Consider the following 24,094-nt stretch of genomic DNA (forward strand, 5'->3'; position numbering starts at 1 on the left):
AGATTTTCCCTTATTAGGGGATTTCTGTTGTGCTGGTGGACATCCCATCTAGGGTCTGAGGATGAACAGACATCCCAATGTTTATATAAATTAAAAAAATGGAAACAAAATCTCAACCCACCTCAGTAAGAGGGTGCTCTGGTCTGTGGAATGGGTGCATTGATCCTCAGGCAGACTTTTTAAGTACTGCATCCCATGGGATTTAAAAAAGAGTGCCAGGGTGGAGCACCCAGCTTAGTTTGTCTTGACCCAGGTGATTCTTGTTAACTTTTAAAGGAATGTGTCGGCTCCTGGTTGGTGAGATAGACATCCTGGAAGTGCTATCCAGAGTTGTGCAAAATACTGAACTGGACTGCTGGTGCCTTTGAAATGTCCTGCAGCCACTGTTTGTCGGTGATTGAGTCTACCGCTGGTTTGGACTTTGTTCTGGAGTGTGCACACGGACAAGCACTCAAAAGCAAAGCAGTAAAGGTGATGGTAAACAAAACTTACTAAGACATGCAAAATAAAATGTAAACGTGTCAATTAAAATGGCAAAATTTATCATCTTACTGGCAAATGGGTAGATTTTCTAAAAAGAATTGTCTATATGCATGTTCTGGATTGTGCCACTTCCCTAAAATTCCTGATACTTTGTGGTTGAAGGAACACTGAGAAGCAAGGACAAAAAAACACTTTGTATTTTGTTGGTTGGTTGGTTGGGGTTTTTTTGTTTAATGGGTGCTGGGTAGAAAGGAAGGGTGTATAGTCTTAAGTGCTGTAAAAAATATATCTGGCCTTGAATGCAGTGTGTTACGTTGGCAACACATGTCAGAGAGGCAAGTTACTCTGTTGTCAAGAGACAAGGAAGTTTGGTCCTACTGAAGGCTACTGGTAGTTTCATGTGGTGCCTGTGTTAACAGTAGACCAAATTTTTCAGGTTACCTTTTGAAGGCATTACTAAATATGCAGAGAAGTAGTGTTGGATGTTTCATTTGCAGTTCCTCAATGCTTGCATGCCTTGTAATTGATTTCAATGTGTCCTTCAGCTTAGGTGTTTTTGAAGAACACCATAAGAGTAAAAGTTAGGAATTTGTTCTTCCCGAGTGAGAATAATTCATGCAGGGTGGGGAAAACCTGCTTCTTTCTGTATATTCTTTCCAACAGAGAGGCTGGACTTGATTCCAGAAAAAGTTTGAGGATTGCTTCTCCATCAGCTGCCTATTATCCCAGTGGTAATAAGTGACTCGGCCACGGGCCTCTCCATCTCTTCCTCTGCATGCTCTGGACCTTTAGCACAGTGCTTTCCAAAGGCATCAGACTTCCAGCCCTCCTCTGTCAGCTTCTCCAGGAACATACTCTGAGGGATTTTACAGAATGCAGGTGGAACAGCTCTTAAAGACCTGCTAGACAATGGAAGGCATAGAAAGTCTACATCAGTCATGGAATTGAGGATGGAGGAGATTGGAGAGACATCTGCAAGGAGGTCCCTTGCCTTTGTCACTAGACTACAATGCCAGTCTCAGGACACCACAGTCTCTCTTGCGTTGTCTCCAAGCGTGAAAGAGGAAGTTTTGCTGGAAATTTCCTTTTCCAGTTCTAAATTGAGGTTACTGGATGTGGACTCATCTCTGCACCTGCAGGGCTGCTCATGAAAACATGTTCATTGAGTTCTTACTAGGTTGCTTCTTGCTCTGGCCAGTCATTACTCTAAGCTGACATGTCTGCTCTTCAAAGTCAGGCTTACTTCCTTTCCTATTCTTGGTCTGTCAGTATAAAACAGTCATACAGTTCTAGTTATTTTTTGGGAATCAGTTGTTTATTATGAGGTAATCCTTTTCTAATCCCCTTGTTTCTTACAGACTTCATTTAGTTTTTCATCGGACTACATCAGGTCTCTCTGCGTTAGCAAAGAAGCAAAAAATAGTACAGGTCACAATATCTAGTTTAACATGGCTGGTTCGTACTGTTGCAGAGTTAAAAGATGAAATCATGATGGCTCAGGCTTTCTCAGAACGTTTTTAGAGAGTATAAAAAATTCAGTTGAGTGGCTTGAAATAGAGGACAGGTTAGAAGTCCACTTTTAAGGGGAAAAACCCCAAACCCAGAACAACCCCTCTGGGTGTTTTCCATGACTTTGAACTTTTTTAGCAAGACCAGTGACAGTTAAGTAACACTTTTTTTGTTACAGGGCATTTGCTGTTGTCAGCTCTCCAAATGTTGCATATTCCACCTTAGACCAGACCTAAGCAGCAGATTTCCAAACTTAGGTGAAATCCGAATTCCTAGTAATACAGCTGTGGTACTGCTTTGCTCATGCAAGCTCCAAACATTAGATGAGAGATTCTGATTTGCATTATAACATGCCTGCTGTCCTTGGTCCCGACAATCAGGCAGTGTGTCATGAGGTTGGTCCCAGAGTTCAATCAGTTCCAGATCTGGAAAACACAATAAGTGCGCAAAAATACTAGAGCTCTTAGTGGTTTTTGAAAGAGCTAGATTCTGTTCTGTTCCAGAAATTACCCATTCAGAGGCTTTCTCATTAAACTGCATTTCCAGCTCTTAAATATTTCTGAAAGAAATGCAATGGAGCCTTGTAGTAATGGAGCCTTGAAAGCCTCTGTGCTGCTGCAGAGGACAGTCAAAGCCAGGGATCTGGCTGTACAGACACAGGAGAGAGAAGACAGCAGTGAAATTGCTCTTTTTCTAGTGATGACACTGCGTGGGGCAGCCACCTGGTCATCACACCAACCTGCAATATTTTAGGATGCATTGCCCTGCTGCTCCCCTGTTTTTTTTGTTTTCAGCTAAGGCAATGTTTTAGAAACCTACCATCCCAAAATGAGAGTGGGAGGAGAATGATGTGAAATGTCCTTAGAGGCGGTCTGCCAACTGCTGCTTGTCCTGGTCAGATTAATCCTAAATGTAAAAACTTCTTAAGGTAAGAAGTAATACAGATTGAGGTATAATGGAGCTCTAGATTTTAACCTGTATGTAAATTACCCTTCTTTCTCTCTCCCTTTCTCTCTCTCTCTCTCTGTTTGAAGAGGCTTTTTTTTTCCCCCTCTTACCCATCTAAATTAAATGTTGTTCCTTTTTGCTGCAGCTTTTCATAGTCTAAAGTTGAGTCGCAAGCATGTGGACTGGCACAGTGTGGATGAAGTGTATCTTTACAGTGATGCAACAACATCTAAAATTGCAAGAACTGTTACACAAAAGTTGGGGTTTTCCAAAGGTAATATTTCTCAGAGTTTGTAAAGAATATTGTAAATACTGGTATTTTAAGTTTGTTACTTTAATGCTAGAGGGATATTTCAAGTTTGAAGTTTTAATGTAACTAGGCCACTTCAGCCATTGCAGTTTTTACGGAACAGTATATGAGGGTCCTTAGATAGTTGCACATAATTGTAACTAGATGTACATAGGCTATGACTGACTTCTATGACATTTTTTTTTTATGTAGCAGTTACCATTATGTAATAAGTGTATGAAAATACTATAGTGGCTGAGTCCAGCAGCTACAATATAAGAATTACAGTTCCCTTTGCAACCCTTACCACTGCATACCTGCAGACCGTGATGCATTCCTGAAGTACATGATCATACCTTCCCCTCTCCCCACCTCTTGCCTGTTTTTCCATGCATTAAACAGACGTATGAACTGAGGGGAGGGATGAAGCGTTTAGACAGAAATTGTTTGCAGTAGGAATCCAGGCTCATTTAATCTTAAAACAACCAGTCATAAAGCCAGCAAGGCTGAGATAGTTGGAAGAGAGGATGGTCTCTCTCAAGCAAAAGGCAGGTTATTGCCAACCTAGAAAACTGGAACTTGTCCTCCCTGTCATGGTGCTCCTATGCACTGCTGGACAACTACAAACACAAGAACATACACATCTATTTTGTTCCTTAGTCTCTAAAGAGACAAGATCAGCTAATAGGTTTGGCTTTAATCTCCATACCTCTGTCCTGTAATTAATGCCCTCTTGCCCCACAGAGCTCTTGGGTGGATACTTATTTAATGTTTGCCAAAATCTAGTATAATTCAGTACTTCAGTTCCAGAAGAAATGAATTATTCTGTATCCAGAACATGATTTGGATAGTGTGTAATAAATAGTAAGAACTGTCCCAAACAATTTGGTGGAAGAAATATCAAATAGAAGCCCACTTGGAAAACAAAGCCTGCCCTGTGTTTTACAGCCCTTAGTGGTTTTGGAGTGTTTTCACCCTCCTTTAAAACGAGCAGTTTGTTCTGGGTTTTGTGGTGGGGAATATTGCTGCCTTCGCCTGCTTGCCCATCTGAAGGGGTTGCTGGGCTGACAAAGAGCTAGTGCTCATGCAAGGCTGTGGTCCTCTCTGTGGGTCTGTCACTAGAGGGGGATGGAGACACACTGTGCCAGTGGGTTTCTCAAGCCATCGGCACTGCAGCGGGAGAACACCCATATTTGTCCTGGGTAATTGATTTTGGTTTGGCCACTGAACTGGAGAATGAGTGGCAATATTTGAGATTGGATCAGCTTGAAACAAAACACAGGCTTTGCTTGTCAAAATGAAAAACTGTAAAGCTTTTCAGCCAGCTCTCTTAATTGGGTCGGAGAGTGACACTGCTTACCAGTTTTGTGGCAAGATCATCTCCGTGATGCTTTCATGCTGTGGGAATAAGATGGAGATATAAGGAAGCTTAATGATTGAGACACATGGAAGAAGGGTATTGTGTTGTAAAAGTGGATGGGCAATTATACAACTGTTTTCTAAAAAGTTATTTTTCAAGACATTTCTGAAATTAGTTATCTTTACAGTGGAAATAGCCTAGTAATATGTTGACTGATAAAATTACTGTCACCTAGTTGCTCAAATCTCTCAGGAGTTTAAAATTGCAGGTATTAAAAAATAAGTGCTATTCCTTTATGTATAACCTTATTTTCGAAATACTTTAATGTATTGGTCTGAGAAAAGTCAAACTTCTGTCAACACGTAAGGCTGTTGCACTTTACAGAATGTAACTGATCTAGGATAATGTTTTTTCTACAGCTTCAAGTAGTGGGACAAGGCTACACAGAGGCTATGTAGAAGAAGCTACATTAGAAGACAAGCCACCACAAACTAGTCACATTGTGTTTGTTGTGCATGGTATTGGGCAGAAAATGGACCAAGGAAGGATCATCAAAAATACAGCTATGTGAGTGCTTTGTAATGTTTGCAGTACAAAGTCTGGCCTGAATATAAGGCTGACGTTATAAATGACAGCAGACCCTTTGCTTTAAGCTGTGTCTTTTCCTGTTCCCTTCTCCTCCTCTTCCCAAGTCATTAGTCTTTATATTGTGGGTACACTGCTTTCTATGCTAAATTGGACATATGGACTTAGTGAGAGCTGCTGCAAGCAGAAGAGTCAAGATATGTTCTGTTTTCGTGACCAGCACTTGCGACTTTCAGGGGACTGGCCTCTGAATTTCTAGTACCTGTGGTCGATGACTTTGCTGAGCGGGAAGAGATTTTTCATTTGGTCAAAATTGAGGGGAATCTCCATTGTTCCTGGTGGTTGTGAGAATAGTGGGCAAGTGAAGTGCATACTGGTAAGAGAGGGGAAATGGGGAGCTAGTGGGAATGTTGGCTTTCCTAACAGGACAAGGTTACTTCATGCAGTTGGAAGCTATTGCTGTGAGACTGCTCATGGAGTTCTCTGCATAGATGCCAGTTGAAAAGTAAAACATGAGTGAAAGCTTACTGGATCTTTTCCTTGAGTCTTTTGTGAAGACTGGTTTGCAAATGGCTTTTGATTTGACACCTGAGCTAACTCAGAAGGCCAGTTAGGGTGCTGGTGAACAGGAAGAGAAACTCCTGAGCTATTGAGAATGCTGTACCTGAAAAGATTTTTTTAATATTAAAAGAAATTGTAAAGTTGTGGTGACAGTATTGTGAGGGACGAGGTGGTGTAGAGGAATGCTTCATTAGCTAAAAGAAGAGCCTAAAAAAGTGTGAATTGCAGGTCTGTATTGCACAGATGGTTTAGTATATGCGTCCCAAATAGTTCCACGTTCCATCAAAGTTGACAGAAATAGTGGCATACCCAGTGGCTCCTGTGAAAGTATGCGGGGAGCTGGGATTGCGGATTTTGTGGTAAGAGCTTTGTGAACGTCCCTATAAATCCCGAATAGCAGTGCAGGTCGGTGCTGACATGCTGGCGCTCTGGTGTGTACCATCATGTCAGCAGGCTCTTGTGTTCAGCTCATTGTTCCACTTCAGTGTCCTCAGGCGTGGTAGAGTTAGACCTCTTGATTTCATTGTTGTGGCATTTGCATCTCCAAGCAGCAACCTGCTACTCCTCCCCTTGTTCTGGCACTACACTGCTCTGTTATTGGTATTGTTTAAGAGCAGGCATTCAAAACCGGAGGAAAGGAGTCACAGCCCTTGATAAAAAAAGCTGTAGTCACCAAAATAAATGTAAAAACTTAAATTTGTGTAGGATGCAATTACATTGGAAATGCAAATACTCTAAATATAGTTGCTGTTTAAACAGCAGCAAGAAATACAAACTTCGACCTTGGAATTTTCTGCTTTTTCTTTTTCCCTACCCCATTTTCCCTTGAACATGCATACAGCGGTATGGGTGGATTAACTTTGACTGAGGACACAGTGCATAGGTGTTCATTCTGTAAAAAGTCCTGCTTTAATTGGCAGCCTGTTACGTGAAAACTTTTATCTAAATGGGAAGCAAGGCTTTTTGTGCTTCAGTAAGTCTTGCTCATATCCTCAAGAAATAGCAGGCAATATTGCTAGCCTTTTAAGATGCTAACTATTGGCATCATGATGTATTCTGTACAGGATCTGCAAATGAAAGCATCATTTTAGATTGAAGTGTGTGTCTCTTCTTTTTCTTTTTTTTCTTTTTAAATAGCTTAAAAAACTTATCAGTGAGGAACATCCCATATGTTCTAGGAGGAGATTTTAGAAGAAATGTCTGCCAGACCAGCATAATGGCAGCTCTCATAAGTCATCCTAGCACTTTCTGTTAGCACCTTCATCCATGATATTGGGGGGGTGGGGGTGTTGGGTTTTTTTTACATTCTTTTGCATTAGGAACACAGAGAGTCAAATGTTGAAATGTTGCCTTTTTAAAGATGGTAAGATGGGTTAGGATAAATGTTTTCTGACCATTGCCATTCTAAAGTAGACGCTAAGGAGAAAGACTTCAGTGTTTTCTTGCTTTTTAAATGCACATTCCTCATAGGAAACGTGTAGTTGCAGTCATGCTCAATCTGTAACTTAAGCCATAGGTCTGCCCCATCTGTGTCACCACTCTTTTCTTTCCTCCTCATATCTAGTACCACCAGCAGATGTAGAAGTCACCATTGGCCCTCAGAGTTGTCTTGGGGTGCATGTAGCTTTGAAGGACTTGGATGTCACTTGTGATATACATATGCTGGAGTGGGAACCTTGGGGTAGGCGTTCCTTAGAAGTAGAAAGTTGCCTTTGGTTTAGGCCACGGGACATCTGTGTGTTCAGGGTATGTTCCTCCAGTGCCACCAGTCCTCTCTGTGGTCTGTGGGACACCAATGGGGAGAGAACAGAGATGAGGCAGGTTGGGTAAGCCAAACTCCTTGCATTTTTTGTATGGTACTTGGAGGGGACTCTGGAATCTGCAGAGGAGAACAGTTGTTCAAGTGCCTTCCTTTTCTGCCATCCACAAAAAAAAACCCTCTTGTGCATTTTTTTCTTTGCCACATATGTTTATTGTTGCTTCTTTTGGGGTTCATTCTGCCCTGGGATAATGTGAGTGCAACGCTTCGGTTCATAGCACAAAAATGTAGCCTCATTTGAACAAGTGGTCCTGAAAGAAATAAAAAGTGCAGAAATACAGCTTATAACCCAGATATGGAATACTCTGTCTGTAACCCAGGCCAGTGAGAGACCCTACCAGAGCTCATCCAATATGCTCTGTCCTCACGTTACTGCCTTGAGAGGAAATTGGTGCAGCTCATGTGATGTATCAGCATCATTAGGTAGATCCTGTTGGTTACAGAGGTGAAAACAGAACTCTTCTTCTAGGGTAATTTAAAATTATATGAGCTAATTTCATTAAGGAATGGAGTTCAATCTAATCATTAATGTCGTTGGATGCTATGGTCACAGGATGTCCTGTAAGTAGGTGAATGGAAAAGGTGCTTTTATCGATGCTTGAATGAACAGGTCTTTGGTAGATGTGACATAATTTTATTTCTTCACGATGTAGTTAAACACATTTATTAGCTAAATGTAGCACGGCAGCTGGTACAACAAGCTGCTCCTGTCAGTGCTGATATTAACTGCAGAACTCATCTGGGAAGAGACAGTACCTCCTCCAGGCTGGAACAGTGATTCAGCTGACCTAACGTGAATAGAATAATGTACTGTGAGCCACTTTGGTAGCACAGGGATGAATATTTAAGGAAGAAGATGGTATATTCAGTATTTTGGTGTAATAGAAACTTAAGATATTGTAGTATACTGTACTTCATTGGAGGGTTTTTTTATTTGCCATCAGGTGCAGTATTCTGGCATTACTAGGTTTCTGATAAGGCACAATGTTAACCTAAAAAAATATCATTTGGGGATATCCTTTTATTTTACTGTGCACACTTTTCTATTGTTATTTGGAACATTTTTTCACTGGAGCCTAACCTCTGATTTTGTTGAATTTGTGCATCTAGATTGGGGGTGGGGAGGGGTGTCCTTATACATATGAAATAGAATTTAGGAATGTTACTGTCCATGTTTCCAACATACTCTACAAAAAAATCCTATTGTTTTACCTAACTTGGGTAAAGGTCAGACCTTTAGGCTGACCACCTAAATTTCATCAGCTCCTGTGCTTGAAAATTGAATGAAGTAACTGTTCTGTGTATTTCCATAATAGCTGTAATGTTGTGACGCTGCTTGGCTGCTGTTGCCCTAAAGGTGGTATCTGCCTGCCTCTGTCTGAATCTTCTGTTTTGATTCGAAAATTGTATTTGTCTGTGCTGCTGCTCATAGTCAAAAAATTGCTGTCTGCACAAGCAGCAGCATCTTGGTGTTCCATAATCACCAATTACATTTTTATTGCAAGTCCCATTAGAAAGCATTTTAATTGCGGATTATCATTATAACAACTACTTCAGAATAGCCGTTTTGGTAAATTTCCAGTGGTATGTATGCAAGCCCTTACAGAGTGCAGAGCCTCTCAGAGACCTTTCAGTGTATTAAATATGTGCTGCTGCAATCCTAAATCAAGATTTCCTGTAAAATTTTTCCTGTAGTTTTTAGGTTTTCAGATATGTGGTAGTTTTGCTTATTTTCCATGTAAACGCTTGCATTGCATTAAGTACATACTACATGCTTGTTTTTCATTCTTCAGTGCTGGTAATAATTCTGAAATTAAGTATCCAAATGGTAAAAATTGTCTTACAGGTTTCAACTTGAGTTTGTCTTGCAAGCTTAATGAGAAGTTCAGCCCAAGAGGTAAAAGGTGATAGTTAGGACATTAAATACTTTCATAAGAGCTTGTTTTGCGTACGTTTATAATTATCTAACACATGACTGCATATTGGACAGGAGCTGTAACAACTTGTTTAGCACTTAGATGTATCTCTGGATCTGTTCTCACTCCCATCCTCCCCCCAGCCCTCATTTCTGCCCTTTCCTTGCCCGCACCAGCAGGACTATCTGTATGGTCCCATTGTAAACTGGATCACTACAGCTGGTCTGAAAAACTGGAACCCTGTCTGGAAGATAGGAGTGAGTGGCAAGGAGGCAGGGGGATGTCAACAGGAATGGGGAATGCCTGATCTGCTTTATGCCAAAGGCAACATCTTGCTGTGAAGGGCAGGCTTGCCTGCCATTTGGGAAGCAGTATTGGAGAGGGAGGCACTCACACTTGAAGCACTTGGATCTCCACAGGCTTGTCTCGGGGATCCTGTAACCAACTAACCAGAAGCTTGAGTTCCTTTGATCATGCAGCATCCCATTATTCTCCAGAAGGATGGACTGTGAATCATGATCATGCTTACTTTGCATCCTAGAATGTCCATCTTTCTTCTGAAGTAAAACTGAGTCTGCATATGTTACAGAGCAGCAGTCTTAATGTGTCTGGTCTTGAGAGCAGATCAATCCCTGAAGAACAGTGGCAGAAGATACTTGCGTCTTGCAGTTGCTCTTTGAAATCCTCCTTGAGCAAGACTTGAGTTGCTGTTTCTGCGGTGCAGCTAAGCTATTGAAAACAGCCTTCTTTTCATTTCCTCTGGCTTGAACAGATCTAAGTTTTTATCACTCGTGCCTGCTACTCTCACTTCAACTTACCAAATTTAGCTCTAGCCAGCCCTGAGTTTCCTCAATATCTCATGGTATTATTTCCTCAAAGAGTCAGTGAGTGCTGCCCTCCGTTTGAGGGCACTCAGGGTGGTGAAAGCAGTTGAGGAATGCTTTAGAGCATAATTGACCAGTTGTGTGACCAAAATCCAGGAATGGATCCACACAGCTTTGCAGGCAGTAAACAAGAGTGTAGGGTTTTTTTGTGGGGACATCCCATTGCCCTGGCTCTTAAATCAAGAGTTCAGAGTAAGAAGTTGGCTAGTGTAATGGTTTTCAAATTAAAGACCATTCCCTTTTTCTTGGCTATGGATCATCTGGCAGAAGAGAGTCTGCAAAGATGACTTGGGAATAAAATGAGTAACATCTTCAAGCCTTCAGGCATTTTGCTCTGTTACTAGCTCTCAAGGACATTTTATAAACTAATTTATAAATTAAAAAATTGTGAACTAGCTGAAGCTAACTTGGTTTGCAGCTCACCAGTTTTTAATGTAGTGTTTGTGACTACTACACAAGAGTAAAATTAGTAGCCTAAGATTTAAAAAACTACAGCAATAATCCTAAATATGTTAACGTATTTCTGGTATATACGTGCTTAAGCAAGGATGTATACCTGTGAAAATACAGGTTTATTATTTATTGGTTTAATCAGAGAAAGGCAGCCAAGCACATTTTATTTATGGTGAGTCTCAAAGTACCTATTTTCAGGCCATTACTTCTTGCATGGAAAATAGCAGTATGTCAAAATGCTTTCTAAGAGATGTGCTGCATCTGCACCTAGATGATTTTTTTTTTCCCCTTAGGAAAATCATGAATTGTAGTTGTTACCATGTCTTTCAATATATAGATTGAAGTAATTGTTGCTCTGGGGTCAGTATTTTACCATCCATTCGTATTGGAAAGGAGAAGAATTCTCTGCCTGTTTAGATGGGAATTTATTACTTCAGTTGGTCTTATTTTAGCAAGTGAGTAGAGAGACTTGCTATCTAATAAAATAGCTCAAAATACTTATTTTTAAAAAGCCAGAAGAAGGAAAAGAAGAAAGCACCTGTATAGCAGAACAGGTAAGTGTATGTATAGCAGGTATATATGCTGAGGTTTTGCGTGTGAGCGTAGCCACATTGCTTGGCAATTATACCACAATTGTATTTAGAATTTATAGTGTCGAACTGTTGCTCAGAATCAGTAGATGTTGTATGGTGCCATTCACTGTAAATGAGATGTGTTGCACTGGGAGTTGTTCTGCTGGTGTGTTTTCAGTGCCTCCATGATTCTTGTGATCAGGAAAGTGGTGTGACATTGCTGCTGTAAAATAATGAAAGAGGAAAAAATTGCACCTCTGACAGTATTTGGCTAGTAACACTGAACTGGATTGCCTCCAAAAGTTTAGTGGAAGGCATAAAAATTAAATGTTTTGGTAACTACATGGCTTGTAATCTGCAAAACTTCAGTCAGCAGTTATTAACCAGCTTCATAAAGGTCAGTGCGCAGTGCAGTGAGTCGTAGTGGAGGGGCACACCCGAAACACCAAGAAATGCAACTGCAGTGTATTTGATTTTACATCAGTGAGGTGGTAATTAAAATTCATTGAAACAGAGCTTTTGTGCGCTTCTACCAGAATGTATTTTGCAAGGCGTAAGGAAGGTGCATGCAGAGTTGGGTTTTGGTTTTCTAATGTAACTGAGTGCTTTTGAATGTTTATCCATAATCATTCTAGCAGAAGCTTGGGACTATTCTGCCAGAGGCGGGGCCATGTCTGGACAACCTCAGCTGACGTCAGGGGGAACCCTCCAGATCAGAGTAAAATCAGGTTTTGCATTTCACAAAATTTGGATAAGGACACAAAGCTGGCACAGCTTTGAGGAGGGGAGACTGGAAGCTTTTGCCAAAAGCTTTGGCAGAATTGCTAGACTACACTGTTTTTTCCCGACTCAGATATCTAGCTTCAGAAAGGAGACTTGCAGTTAAAAAAAAGTCCTCTGTGTCAGTTTGCCTGTAAGTAGCTTTAGTAAGACCTGGACCCTTCTGAACAGGAAGAAGCCCTGTAGCTGTCATGTTTGAAGATGAGGATGTCAGTAGCTCTCTTCATAATGTTTACAGCTGCTACTGATGTGTAAATAGTTTGGGTAGTTTTCCCTGAACTGTTAGGACCAGGTTATTTACCGGTTCCTTCACTTAAAGTAGTTGTTGCCTTGTAGAATTTTGTGCTTTATTCATCTAGCGTTTCTATGCTTTTAAGCTTAGCAGCTTTAGATTGCTGCTTGGCTGGTCTCCTGCTAAACTTGTTTCTGAATCATCTTAGTTGGCCACTGTCCTTCATGCAGAGAAGGTTAAGCTCATTTGGCAATACCAAGGAATTGTTAGCATTTCCAAAGAATATTCATTTACATTTTAGGTCCCTGCATTTCCTTGTACTAGTAACCCTCTGATTTGTTCAGACAGGTGCGTTCCTCTTTTGTTTTGATTACTTAGGGACTTCAGGAATGTTGGTGTCTTTACTGAATTTTTATCTTCTTGAGAATCTAGAAATTCCATGTGGCTGAAGTTGGGCTCTCAGATAAGTGTCCCTAGAGGCATGTTTGTGCAGGGTCGTGATGGGGAGGGTTGTTCTGTGCTTTGCAAAGCTGGGTCAGATCAGGCCGTACATCAACCCTGATTTCAACAGATCCTCTTGCTGATTTCTGCTTTACTTAAACCTTTGACATCTTGTTGGACTAGAGACTAGGAGATTAGGAGTGCAATCAAACAGGCTTTAAAAGCAGAGGTGCTGATTTGTTGCATTTCTTGGCTGTTTGGTCAGGCCATCGGTAACTGCTTTGGAAGAAAGGGTGTAAAGGAGGCTTCCTCTTCCCCAGAAAGCAGGTGTCAGTTATAGAGAAGTGTTTTGACCGCCTGCTTCTGAAATTTGGTACATCCTTGATCTGCTTTTTGAGTAGCAAAATGGGCTTTTCATTTCCCTGGAGAAAAAAACATAATGTTTTTGCAAGGTGTTGGCTTTTGTACCCCTTCTTCACAGAAGTGTGTTTTTCTCTTGCTGTGCAGCCGGTAAGGCTGAAGTAAAAAGATGGAAGGCATTTTGCCCAAAGCCACAATGACATATCTCTGCAGCCCTCAGGAGCTGCTGGTGGTGCCTGAAATTCATCTCTGTGTTTGTTCCACCAGACACATTGGCCTCCAGCTCTCCTGCACAGCCTAAATCCCGCTAGCGAGCTGCGGCTGAATGGGGCAACAGCTACACGGAGAGATTAAGAGCAAATTTTGTGCAGGAGAACAAGAGAGCAAACATCACGGAGGAGCTTTGGGCAGCTCCTGGCTTCATCTTGCAGCTGCCTGCTGTGTGCTGCTGGCTTCGTTTTAAAGGGGGCTGAAACTAAGACAGGAGTTTGGCAGAGTTGTCTATGTGTAGTGCTAATGCTGTGTTGGTGCAGACACTGCTCATCAAATGGAGCAGCTTAAGCGATTACTGTCTCAGGTGCTAGCAGTGATTTAGGCTAAACTGTCTCATTTCTATTGAAGGAGAACAGAGGAGCATTAATATATTCAAGGAAAGTGGCTCAGCTAGGGGGTTAAACTTACAAAACCGTATATGGACTGGTAGAAGTGCAGATGGGGGATTAATGTCATCATGCCTTTGGTTGTAGCAATCATTAAAAGGGATTTGCTTTGAAAGTAGAAGAAAAAAAAAGTTGGAACTCTGGGGTTTGCCTCAGAAATAAAAAACCCTCTGATGCTTGCAACTGGGAACCAGCTGCTGGAAACCCAGCAGTGCTGACCCTTGGCTGGAGTTAGTTTGTCGTGCTCATCTTTAAAAATGCTAATACTATTGGGAGCCAAGATTAATGTAAAGGAACGAAAGGAAAATATAATGCTTTCTCAGTGTGGTTGCTGATTTTGATAGAATGAATGGGTATTATACTATCTTGTATCATTTCATGCTGGGTTTCATTTTTTACGGATGGGTCTTTTATACAACACAAGTAAAACAGCATTTTTAAAAGAGTGTTAACATACTGTTATTCCCCTTGCCCTCCAGCAACAGAGAAGGTCAGATGTACTTTGGGGTTGAGGTACTTTGGGTTTTTTTCACATCCCTTGAGAGAGGTGCATCAATGTTCATGTTCAGATATGCTTTAAAAATATGAAGTCTTTTAAAAGGACTGTTAGCCTCTCCAAGTTGAAACACCAGTGAGTGATCCTGTTTCTCACTTCAGAGCTCTCAAGCCTTCTCAGTTGCTATGTGAAATTAAAATAAAATTCTGACCTTTCAAGCAACATCTTTGATATTTTATTTCTGTTTAAAAGCACTGGATTGTCTTCCTTACATAGTCCAAATGGTTGATTTCAGTGGATTCAGGATTTCAAGGCAGTGGTAAAATTCTTAATTTTCAGTGACATCCTACCCCAAACCCCCCAGACTTAACAGATATCTTTCAACTGAATTTAAGTGGTTTATGTTAAGCCCATAGTGCAATATATTTAAAGTTTTTTAAACTGTTTAGAGCATGTAATACACAGAATTTTTCATTATATGACAGTTTAAGTACTTTGTAACAGAAACAGGAGGTTGAGGTAATTACCTATGTTAGTAAGCAGGTATTGCATACTTGAATAGTAGTAATGCAATAAATGTGTTGTTGCTGGATGCATTAGCTTTATTTGATAAGACCACCAACAGTAGTCTTTACAGGAACATGTTCTTTTTTTTTTTTTCTTTGTTATAGCATGCGAGATACTGCAAGAAAAATAGAAGAAAAGTATTTTTCCAATCTTGCAACGCATGTCGAATTTCTTCCGGTTGAATGGAGATCAAAACTTACCCTTGATGGAGGTACATTACTTAGTTCTTTTGCTGTTCCAGTAGCTGCAGTCTGCAAAATTGTCCCCAGAAGTTCCATGCCGTGTTCTCTGCACGTGCCTTGTTGGGATTTTATCATTCTCAGACGTGTAACTCAAGCCTTTTTTCTTTTTTCTCCACCCACCCCCGCACCTCCCCCCGCCACCCCCTCAGACACGGTGGACTCCATTACTCCAGATAAAGTACGAGGTTTAAGGGATATGCTGAACAGCAGCGCAATGGATATCATGTATTATACAAGTCCTCTTTACAGAGATGAAGTAAGTGTGATTTTATGTAAGTGTTACTAGAGCAAGGGACATAGAGGCTGAAACAACTGGGCTTAGGAATGTAAGCAAAGTTTCCTTCTGGGAGACCCTGCTATAAAGAAACTAACACTTTGCAAGTATGTAATGGACATCCGTAGCCATCAAAACACAGAGATGTAGGAGTGAGAGGAGTAGCAAAACAGGAAAAGTACAATTGATGTAATTTGTTCAGAGCAGAAATGTCTAAAATGGATCTGTATCAGCAGCTTAGAAATGGGAATGTTTTTTTACAGCATTTTCATGCGTCTGCATATTCAGAGCAGTGGGAGTCCATAGAGCTGAGTTTCTTCTTACCTCTTGCAAAATCCGTGGACATGTTTGTTAGGGGACTGTTCCTGTACTGGACGCTCCCATTTTACCTTGCCATTTCTCTGTAGGCACACGTGTATTGCTTTAGGCTCTGTAGCTATAGGTGACCCCATTAACCCGAGAGGAAAAGCCTTGAATAAATGATAAAAAGCCCACAATATATGTATAATACATCACCCCAGCAGCATCCTTTGTGTATCACGCTTACGGGAAAACCCCTGTGGGGATGTTTTAGGATTAGTTTCTATAGGAATTGTAGGGTTTTTTCTGTGTTGACTACTTTATGTATGAAGTAATGGTAATCTTTTTGCAGCCTTGGTGCACTGGGGTGGGGTGGAAAGCTAGAGACACTTCCAAAGCTTACGTGGGGATTTGATGTTCCTTTTCATTAAAATTAGGTGTGTTTAAGTCCTTTAAACTGGCAACATAATTTTTAAACCTAAGCTACCTAATAATACCTCTTGTCGTGGTAGCAGCAGTGGTGGTGAGATTGCTACGAGCCTTTTAAGCTTCCAACACTGGCAATAGGTGTACCAAAAGCAGTAGCTCTCCTGTTGCTCAGTGACGCAGAGTTCATTGTTCAAGGTTCCTGGGTGCGCTGCTGTGTGTCAGGTTTCTCTGTCTGTTGTGGAGCTGAGACCAGCATGAACTTTTGTGTCAAGTGATGAAAACTTCTCTGGCAACTTTAAAATAGATTATTTTAAAAAAAAAAAAAACTGCATTAGGGGCTTGGCATGTCTGTGGGCATTTTATGGGAAGTGGATTAGTGAAGTTCAGGTATGCTGGGCAACAATGCATGAGAAATTTAATTCATTGCTCAGGAGAACTGTAGTTTTTCAGGTATATCACCATCTCTCAGGTTTGAGAATTGACAAATAAAATGAGTGTGCTGTGGCTGTGCTTAGATCTGATTACAGAAGACATAAGTTGTTTTTTTCACCTAATCAAGTGAATTTTCTTGGAATGTTTGCAACAATATGCACAAGTTGATCATGCCTTGCCATATTCAGACTGCACTGATAATCTTACAACTTTCTCAAAGCAAAGGTGTACAATTTGAATTGCAGGTATTTGTCCAAAAAAAAGAAAGTGCTGTTACAAATGAAACATTAAAACCTTGAAGAACAGGTTTCTGAAATGCATCTTCAGTGTTGCAGTCAAAAGGTTTGGGATGCAGGTTTTCTTGTGTTCATTCAGCTACAGAGTTCGTGTTCTGCCTTTGAGTTGTCAGGGACGTGACTACTTTGACTTTACTCGTTTGGTTAGGAGTTCTGTAAAGCTCACGGTCATTAAATAGTTTTTGTGTATTTTTTTACCTTTTATTTTGCCTTTACGTGCAGAAAGGAGACTTGTTTTGGTTTGGGGTTGGGGTTTTTTTTTGTTACTCATCCCATTTTATTTTCTGTGACCTAACTTTACAGAGTTCAAACACAATAGTATCAAGTTGAACATTCTTCTGGAAGAGATCGGGGTTTTTTACCAGGTTCAGTGTGGAGCCATTTTAGGGCACTTTGAGTGCTCATTCCAGCTCAGAAATGAGCCTTGTCTTCAAGTATCCACATGGTCACGCGTTGCTCAGATGTAGTGTTCCTGCTCGCACTTCGTCACACCAACATGATTCTTTTGTATACTGTAGGCACTTCTAATGCTTTCCATTAAATTCTGAAAGTATCTGAAAAGGATCGCATTAAACTTTGCTGTGCCTCTGTGAAATAATTTGAGCAGTGCAGTGAGTTCAGCCTCGGGAAGGGTAAAGTCGCCGTTCACCTGACAGCACTCAGCAGTGCTTTGATGTGAAATTCTTTCTACTTCCAAGGATTTCCCCCCACTTCTAGAAGTAACGGAACGGCTACTTTAAAGCTTTTAACCACTCTTTAACAACTCATTGAGGGATTTGCAAGTGGGTAGCCACTATCTTCTTTCAGGGGGAAGAAACCTTGCAGTATCAGCTTTTACATTAGATAGCAGGGAGCTGTTTCAGATGCAGCTGGATTGCGCTGCTAAGCGTTACAGGAGCGTGGTGGATGTGACCCCCTCTCTGATTTCAAGTATTGTTTCTTCTATGGTGTGGTAAGAGAATACCCAAAAGGTGTCTCTGACTTCTGACATGTAATGTGATTCCAGACAGGTATTAATAATTCAGTACAGCCGTATGAACATCTCAGTCTGGTCTCAGAGTTCACTCTGGAGGGTGTCTGCAGCCAACAGATTCAGCTGTGGCGTTTGTGGGTGGCCGCAAGCGAATTGTGCTACACAGGTCCTTATCTATATAGTGGTCCATGATGAGTAAAAGATAATCCCTTTTTAACACTTCACAGATAATAAGGAAAAGCAGTAAATTGATATTTTGATGCACACATGCCTATTCCTAAATGAATAGTCGTTTCACATCTTAATTCTGACCTTGCTAGTGCCATCTATGGTGACATAATCTTGGAGTTTAGTGTCTTCAGTGGGTGACTTCATTTCACATCTGTGTCACTGTAGCTTCATATTTCTTAAATAATAAATGGCTGTAACAGAGATTAAAGAGACTAATTGATGCATAGTAAATTTAGTGTTCTCACCTTCATTATATTGTTAAGTGCTTATTTTAATGATCCTCACTGTACTTACTTGCAGGCTAGTTGTAATTCTGTAAATTATTGATCTATGTCTTGGCAGAAAATGCCTTTAGTACAGGATATAAATATTATTTACATCTGTCATCCCAAGATTGCTAAAGATTTAGTGCAAATATTGCAGTAGCCTCAGAAGATTAGTAGGAAATGTTTATGGATTACTTCTGCCACAGCTGAAGAGCAGGGAAACGTGGTGGGCATTGAACGTTTCTCACCAGCTGAGGAGAGGAAATGAAGAAGCTGAGGTCTGGGGACATGAGCACTGTGAGCTTGGTGCTGGAGGTACCTTACAGGCTTTGGGAGGCCGGGGGGAATGCAGCGTAATGCAGCCAGCCTAGCATTGCTCCCTTGGGCAGACTTCACTGTCCACCTTAAAACGGCTTGATGGTTTGCTATTTATACACATATTGAAAAGGAGAATTGACAATTATACTCTTGAAATTGGGGTTAAGTATAAACTTTTACTGGAGCTTTCACCCCTCTGATACGAGCTTTTGCAATGGAAATGTCCTCTCACACGCTGCTTTCAGCAATAAAAGGCAATTGTTTTATGTGTGTTTGAAAACAAGAGAGATGTGTAGCAGGAAATTTTTAACTGAGGCTATTTGAACACTGGTTTTGCTTATTCTGTTGAATCTAATAGTCAAGGAGCTGCTTGGCAGCACTTTCATGGCTTGCTTAATTCATTTGATTGTCCTTAAATGTATTCTCAATTTTATAAAGTGATAGGTTACTGGGTCTGCCTGAACCTAAACTTAGTCTTGAACAGAGTAACTTGGTTAGAACCGGGTTAGATTCAACTTTTCAACAGCAAGAGAGGTACTGAGAGAAGAGACTCAGGTCTGGGCAGGTCCGCCGATCCTTTTTCTGTAACATCACTGAGACACGCAGCCGTTGCTATCTGTTCACACAGCTAAGTCTCATTCTGGTTTCTCATCTGTTGTTGTGACACTCTTCTGGCATCCGTCAGTGATGCCATCAGGGAGCATGACAGCTGTTGTATTCTGGAGGGTCAACAGTCTTGCCATCTCTGCGTTGCATACTGGCATGTTCTCCTGGTTCACCTGAAGCAAACACTCCTTATCTTTGCTTTTGTGGTCCTTCACAATCCGTCCTTGAGCTGCAGCTCTTTTATTGGCTTCTAAGGACCTTCTTCTACCTCCAGTTGGCTCATTTATCTTCTTATTGCCTGCTTGCGGAATTTCAAACAAGTGTGCACTTTCTCCTGAAGTTCTCTTGACATTTGGAGGGAGCTGCTTGCAAAACTCACTGTTCCTCAGATCTCCTTAAAATTCCTTTCCCACGAAGTCTACAAAAACAGTCATGCTATTCAAGCTGGAGGGGTTGCAGAGGTCAGGTTTCCTGCACTCCCTTTTCATATGTAGCTGTTGGGTGGTTTTTTTTTTTCCCCTTGGGTTTCAAGCTGTTCATGTGAGAAGATTGTTCAGTGGGTGAGGGTCCTGTGGAGATTGCAGAGAGAAAGAACCTCTGAAGGTTACAGCAAGGGGGTGGTCAGAGCTGAGAGCAATCTCAGAAGAGGACAGTTAGCATAGCCCAGTGGGAGAGTAAGTGGTTTTTTTGGCTTTGACTGACCAAAGAGATTGGGACTGACTCTGACTGTGTGCTGTATCCAAGTTTTGGCAGTAGGCAGATCACTGAGGATTTGAGCAAGGGCAGCACGAGTTCTTCGTTGCTTCTGTGCTCAGGGTGCCAGCAGGGGTTTTGTACTCCTGGTTTTCTTGGAAAAAAAACTCATTTCCTGGTTATTGAGGAGGAAATGTCATTTTCTACCCTGGTACTTTTGGCATACACTGAAAAGCCGCTTCAACCACAGTGATCTGCCCATTAGAATGGGTAGGAGATGAAGTTGTTCCTGCCTGGCTGTCCTTGATGTGGGTCCAGAAGGCGTTTGTCTACCATGCACGCAGCCGTCTTCCTTCTGCTCTGCATAGAACAGGCGTGCTTATTTACATTGGTGTCTCACAAGGCTGCTTTTGCATCAGAGGAGGAATGAGCAGCTGTTTTGGATGCTGGTGCTGGGGATTTAGAGGTTTGGTTTTTTCCAGCTCAGCACAGGATGCTGTTAATTTTCTGCGTAAAAGGGCTTCGGCTGAGGCAGACAGCAGCTCTGGATGTTTCACTGCTTACATGGTTACTTGCTCCCCATCATGATCCAGCAGTTCAGGCTTACCAGTACCCAAGAGGTGGTTAGAGACATGATCCTTCTGCCCTTACCAGGCTTGCCACAGCTCCTTCTTCTGCCTGAGATGACAGTGGCGTGTCTCATATGACTTAGACTCCCGTCTTGTCTTTATAAAACACATGCCCTTGTCACCAGCATTCCTGAATGGGTGGAACGGGCTGTTATTTTTTTTGACTTCTTGGAAGCCATCTGCCAAGCAGGCATGTAGCTGGAAAGCAGAGGGGATTTTTGGCCTGATCAAGTCCGGCAAGCTGTGCCTTAGTCAGCAACAGTCAGGTTTTTGGCTTCTCCTTGAGTTGCATGGCTGTCACGCTAGCTCTCCGTGGATGTGCAGAAAGGCCATTCCTTGCTCTGCCTTTAATTTGGTTTTGTGGAGGGCATAGAGTATTTAACCTCAGTTTGTCAGAGTATAAGCTGATGAATTCAGAGTAATTTGATCCTGCAGGCTTGAGTTTCCTGCATGGAAGATTTATTGGCAAAACTTCAGCTGATAAAGGGAGCTTCAGGCAACTAGTAATCAATCTCCTTTTCATGAAGCAAAAATGAAACACATTCCCAGAAGAGCTTCAGAGAGGAACAGCATCGTACCACATCTGTTGAGTTGTCTGGTGGCATTTTTTCTCCATTCACTCTTGTTTTGCTGAGATCTTTGACTGCTGGAAATCAAGTCTCTCCTTTGCCCTTTGGGACCAGACTAGAACATGTAGGGAACACATCGGTTTCTTGGATGCTGCTCTAGCAGACTGTATCAAAGGCTGTGTCTGTGCTTCTGCCACTTTTGAGCAGGTCTAAAAATTGAATAGTGTGTAAGGGCTTTCTCCCCAGCCTGAGAATTGCAGGGTGCCTCATGTGCCTGATTATGACCCGCCATAGAATCAGTCTTGGAAATTGGATTGCATTAAAGGCTTCTGGCATTGCAAAGTCCTGCTTTATTTGTATTTAATTTTCTCTGGGTATCTATAAGTATTTGCAGTGGTACAGCTACAAGGCTTGTAGCATTTTAACCCTGCACTAAACTTTTCTACTGAAACAACTGGTCTGCAGAAGGTGCTTAGGAAATTTTTCCCTAAAAATCAGAACAGGGAGAGAGGACTTTTCTAAGGAAGAAAATAGGGACACTGAAAGATTTTCTGTACCTTTCTCTGAAATATTGCAGTGTCCTCAGGCTGACGCTAAACTAACGCTGTGGTGGAAAGGTCAGCTGGGAGGAAGGGATTTGATACGGCTACTTTTTAAAGAAATAGGAAGTGTTCCCTTTGTTACGGTGGTTTGATCCGTTGGTAACGGACATAGAAGCATGCTGCCTTTCACTGGTCCTTCTGGGAGAGCTGAGGGTAAGGAAGCAGAGCAGCTAGCAGATTAGCAGTCAGAGCACTGAGCGGCGTTTGTGAGAGCAGCTGCACGGGGGAAAAAAATGAACTCACTTCACTGCTGCTGCATTTATTCTTCTGTGAGATATTTGAGCTTATTTAGTCTGTGGGAGAAGCCTTAGGAGATAGTAATATGGGTTGGACAGAAACTCAAATTCTAGCCTTTTTGTGGGGAAAGCCTAGTGAAAGCCCTGCTGAGGGAGCTGTTGGAGAGCATCACTGCTGTGGGGGCTGGAGGAACAGATCTTTGAACATTCAGTGCCACTGGTCCCCAAAATAAGGTGGGAACTGGGAAACTGGGAGGGAGGAGGCAAGAGGGGAGATGGAAAGAGAGAGGGGGGGAGGCCATGTTGCATTCCACTTTTTTTTTTTCCTTCCCTTTTTTTTTTCCTCCCCCCCCTTTTTTCCCCCTTCTTTTTTTTTTTTTTTTTTCCTGGATGATTTCTGCTTTCCTGTTTTCAGGCAGAAACGGCAGGTGCTTCCTAAGCACGTAATAGATCCCATGGACTGGCAGTCAGTGAGGCTTGGGGCTGGCAGAAGCACTGGGAAAACCAGTGGAAAAGGGGCTCCCTTAGTCAGGAAATCATTTGATGTAGATGGAGAAGAGCAGGAGGAGCTGTCAGCAAGCTCAGGATGAGGCACCCTTTACTTGCAGCCTGACACAGAGATATAGATGTGGAGCAGCCGTTCGGGTGTTGTGGTTTTGGGAGGCCGAGGAGCAAGTTATTTTGTTGGATTTTCTTTTTTAATTAAACAGGCTGTCGTGGACCCTTTAGAGGGAGCAGAAAGACAAGCTGTGGATTAAAAAAAAAGCTGCTTTTAAAACGTTACTGTGATGCCATCTAGGCAAGAAAATTTGATAGGTAGTTGTATTTTTCATGTTTAGTTTCAATGAAAAAAGTCACTGATTTTAACAAATATAAAGCGAATTGATGTTTACAGAAGGTATTTTTATATGGAGTGTTAGGATATATATCAAGCTGTAACTACAAAAGCAATATGAAAGCACTTCATGTTACACTTGCTGGACTAAAGCCCTTTCCAAACCAAGCTTTACTTTTACAAGTTAGAATATTGTATGTTTTTTAAGACTTAAGAAAGCAAATCAGGGTTAAATACTACCTTAACTTCCTATACTGCTTAACAAATTAATTTTTTAGCTAGGACTTAAAATGAATATGCTTTTTTCTTTTTTTTTCCTTACTATATACCAAAAGGTTGAGTTTCTAATCTTAGTACTGATACAGAGCTGTTGGCAAGATACAGATATCCATAAGCGCTTATGGCAGGTGGAGGGCTTCTGGGTTTGTCATAGCAGCAAACCAGACTGTTCATAGTGCCTGAAAATCTGGAGGCTTTACTACAGCAGACCTTCTACTCTACAATTAAGTTAGGTAACCAGTGATTTGGAGTTTAGAAACAATCTCAGTCAGATGATTTAGTTGAATTAAATGCTTAGACTCTGGCCTGAAAACTTCCAAATCTGCATCTGTGTGGAAATCCATGCCCAGTTTCTTCGTTGCTGTCCACGTTTTTGCCTAAGGTCTCAGTAACAGTGTGTTTTTAAGGAGCAGGACAGTTAAAAACAGGGTTGGACTCAGTGTCCAGCCAGGGCTCACCAAGAATATTCTGTCTTATGTCCCCAGATAGCAAGAGAACAAGACCTTTGTAATGAAATGCCACAGGCTGGGGGGGAGATGGACATAATATCATTCTTCCTGGAAAATACCTGCTTTTCCAGGGAAATAAGCTGTGTAGGAATAGGCGACAAAGAGAGTAGGGTACAGGGCTGTTGGGCAAGTTGGGCAGGCCATTGCCAGCAATAGCTTTTATGCAGCAAGAAACCAAGGGAAGTACATGAGTTGTTGTGCATCTTGCTTTTCCCACCAGAGAAGAAATCTGGGGATGCTGAGATATATTAACACAGCTTGTTTAGGATTTTATTAAAACAAGATGGCGTTGCTCATCTCCCTGATGTACTGACAGGGATGCTGGAAGCCGTGATAAGTCCAGCATTAGTTTGCTTGGTATTTTTAACACCACTGACTCTGAAACCAGTGCTCCATCCAGACTGTCTACTGTATGGGTGGGGGTCCCTGGCTCCCTGCTGAGGTCCCCGACGGCGGGATGG

The 24,094-nt window shown here is 41.6% G+C and overlaps 1 protein-coding gene across 2 annotated transcripts in view; it reads left to right on the forward strand.

Annotated features, from left to right (window-relative positions):
* DDHD1 (DDHD domain containing 1) overlaps nucleotides 1–24,094 on the forward strand; it is a 68,051-nt gene that overhangs the window by 27,653 nt on the left and 16,304 nt on the right. For both annotated transcript variants that reach the window (XM_040601823.1, XM_040601824.1), the window contains 4 exons: nucleotides 3,086–3,214; nucleotides 5,009–5,156; nucleotides 15,019–15,125; nucleotides 15,306–15,412. In XM_040601823.1, coding sequence (XP_040457757.1) covers nucleotides 3,086–3,214; nucleotides 5,009–5,156; nucleotides 15,019–15,125; nucleotides 15,306–15,412 — 491 coding nt within the window. The remainder of the gene's footprint in view (nucleotides 1–3,085; nucleotides 3,215–5,008; nucleotides 5,157–15,018; nucleotides 15,126–15,305; nucleotides 15,413–24,094) is intronic.

This window comes from Falco naumanni, chromosome 7, assembly GCF_017639655.2.
Source record: "Falco naumanni isolate bFalNau1 chromosome 7, bFalNau1.pat, whole genome shotgun sequence".
Taxonomy (NCBI): domain Eukaryota; kingdom Metazoa; phylum Chordata; class Aves; order Falconiformes; family Falconidae; genus Falco; species Falco naumanni.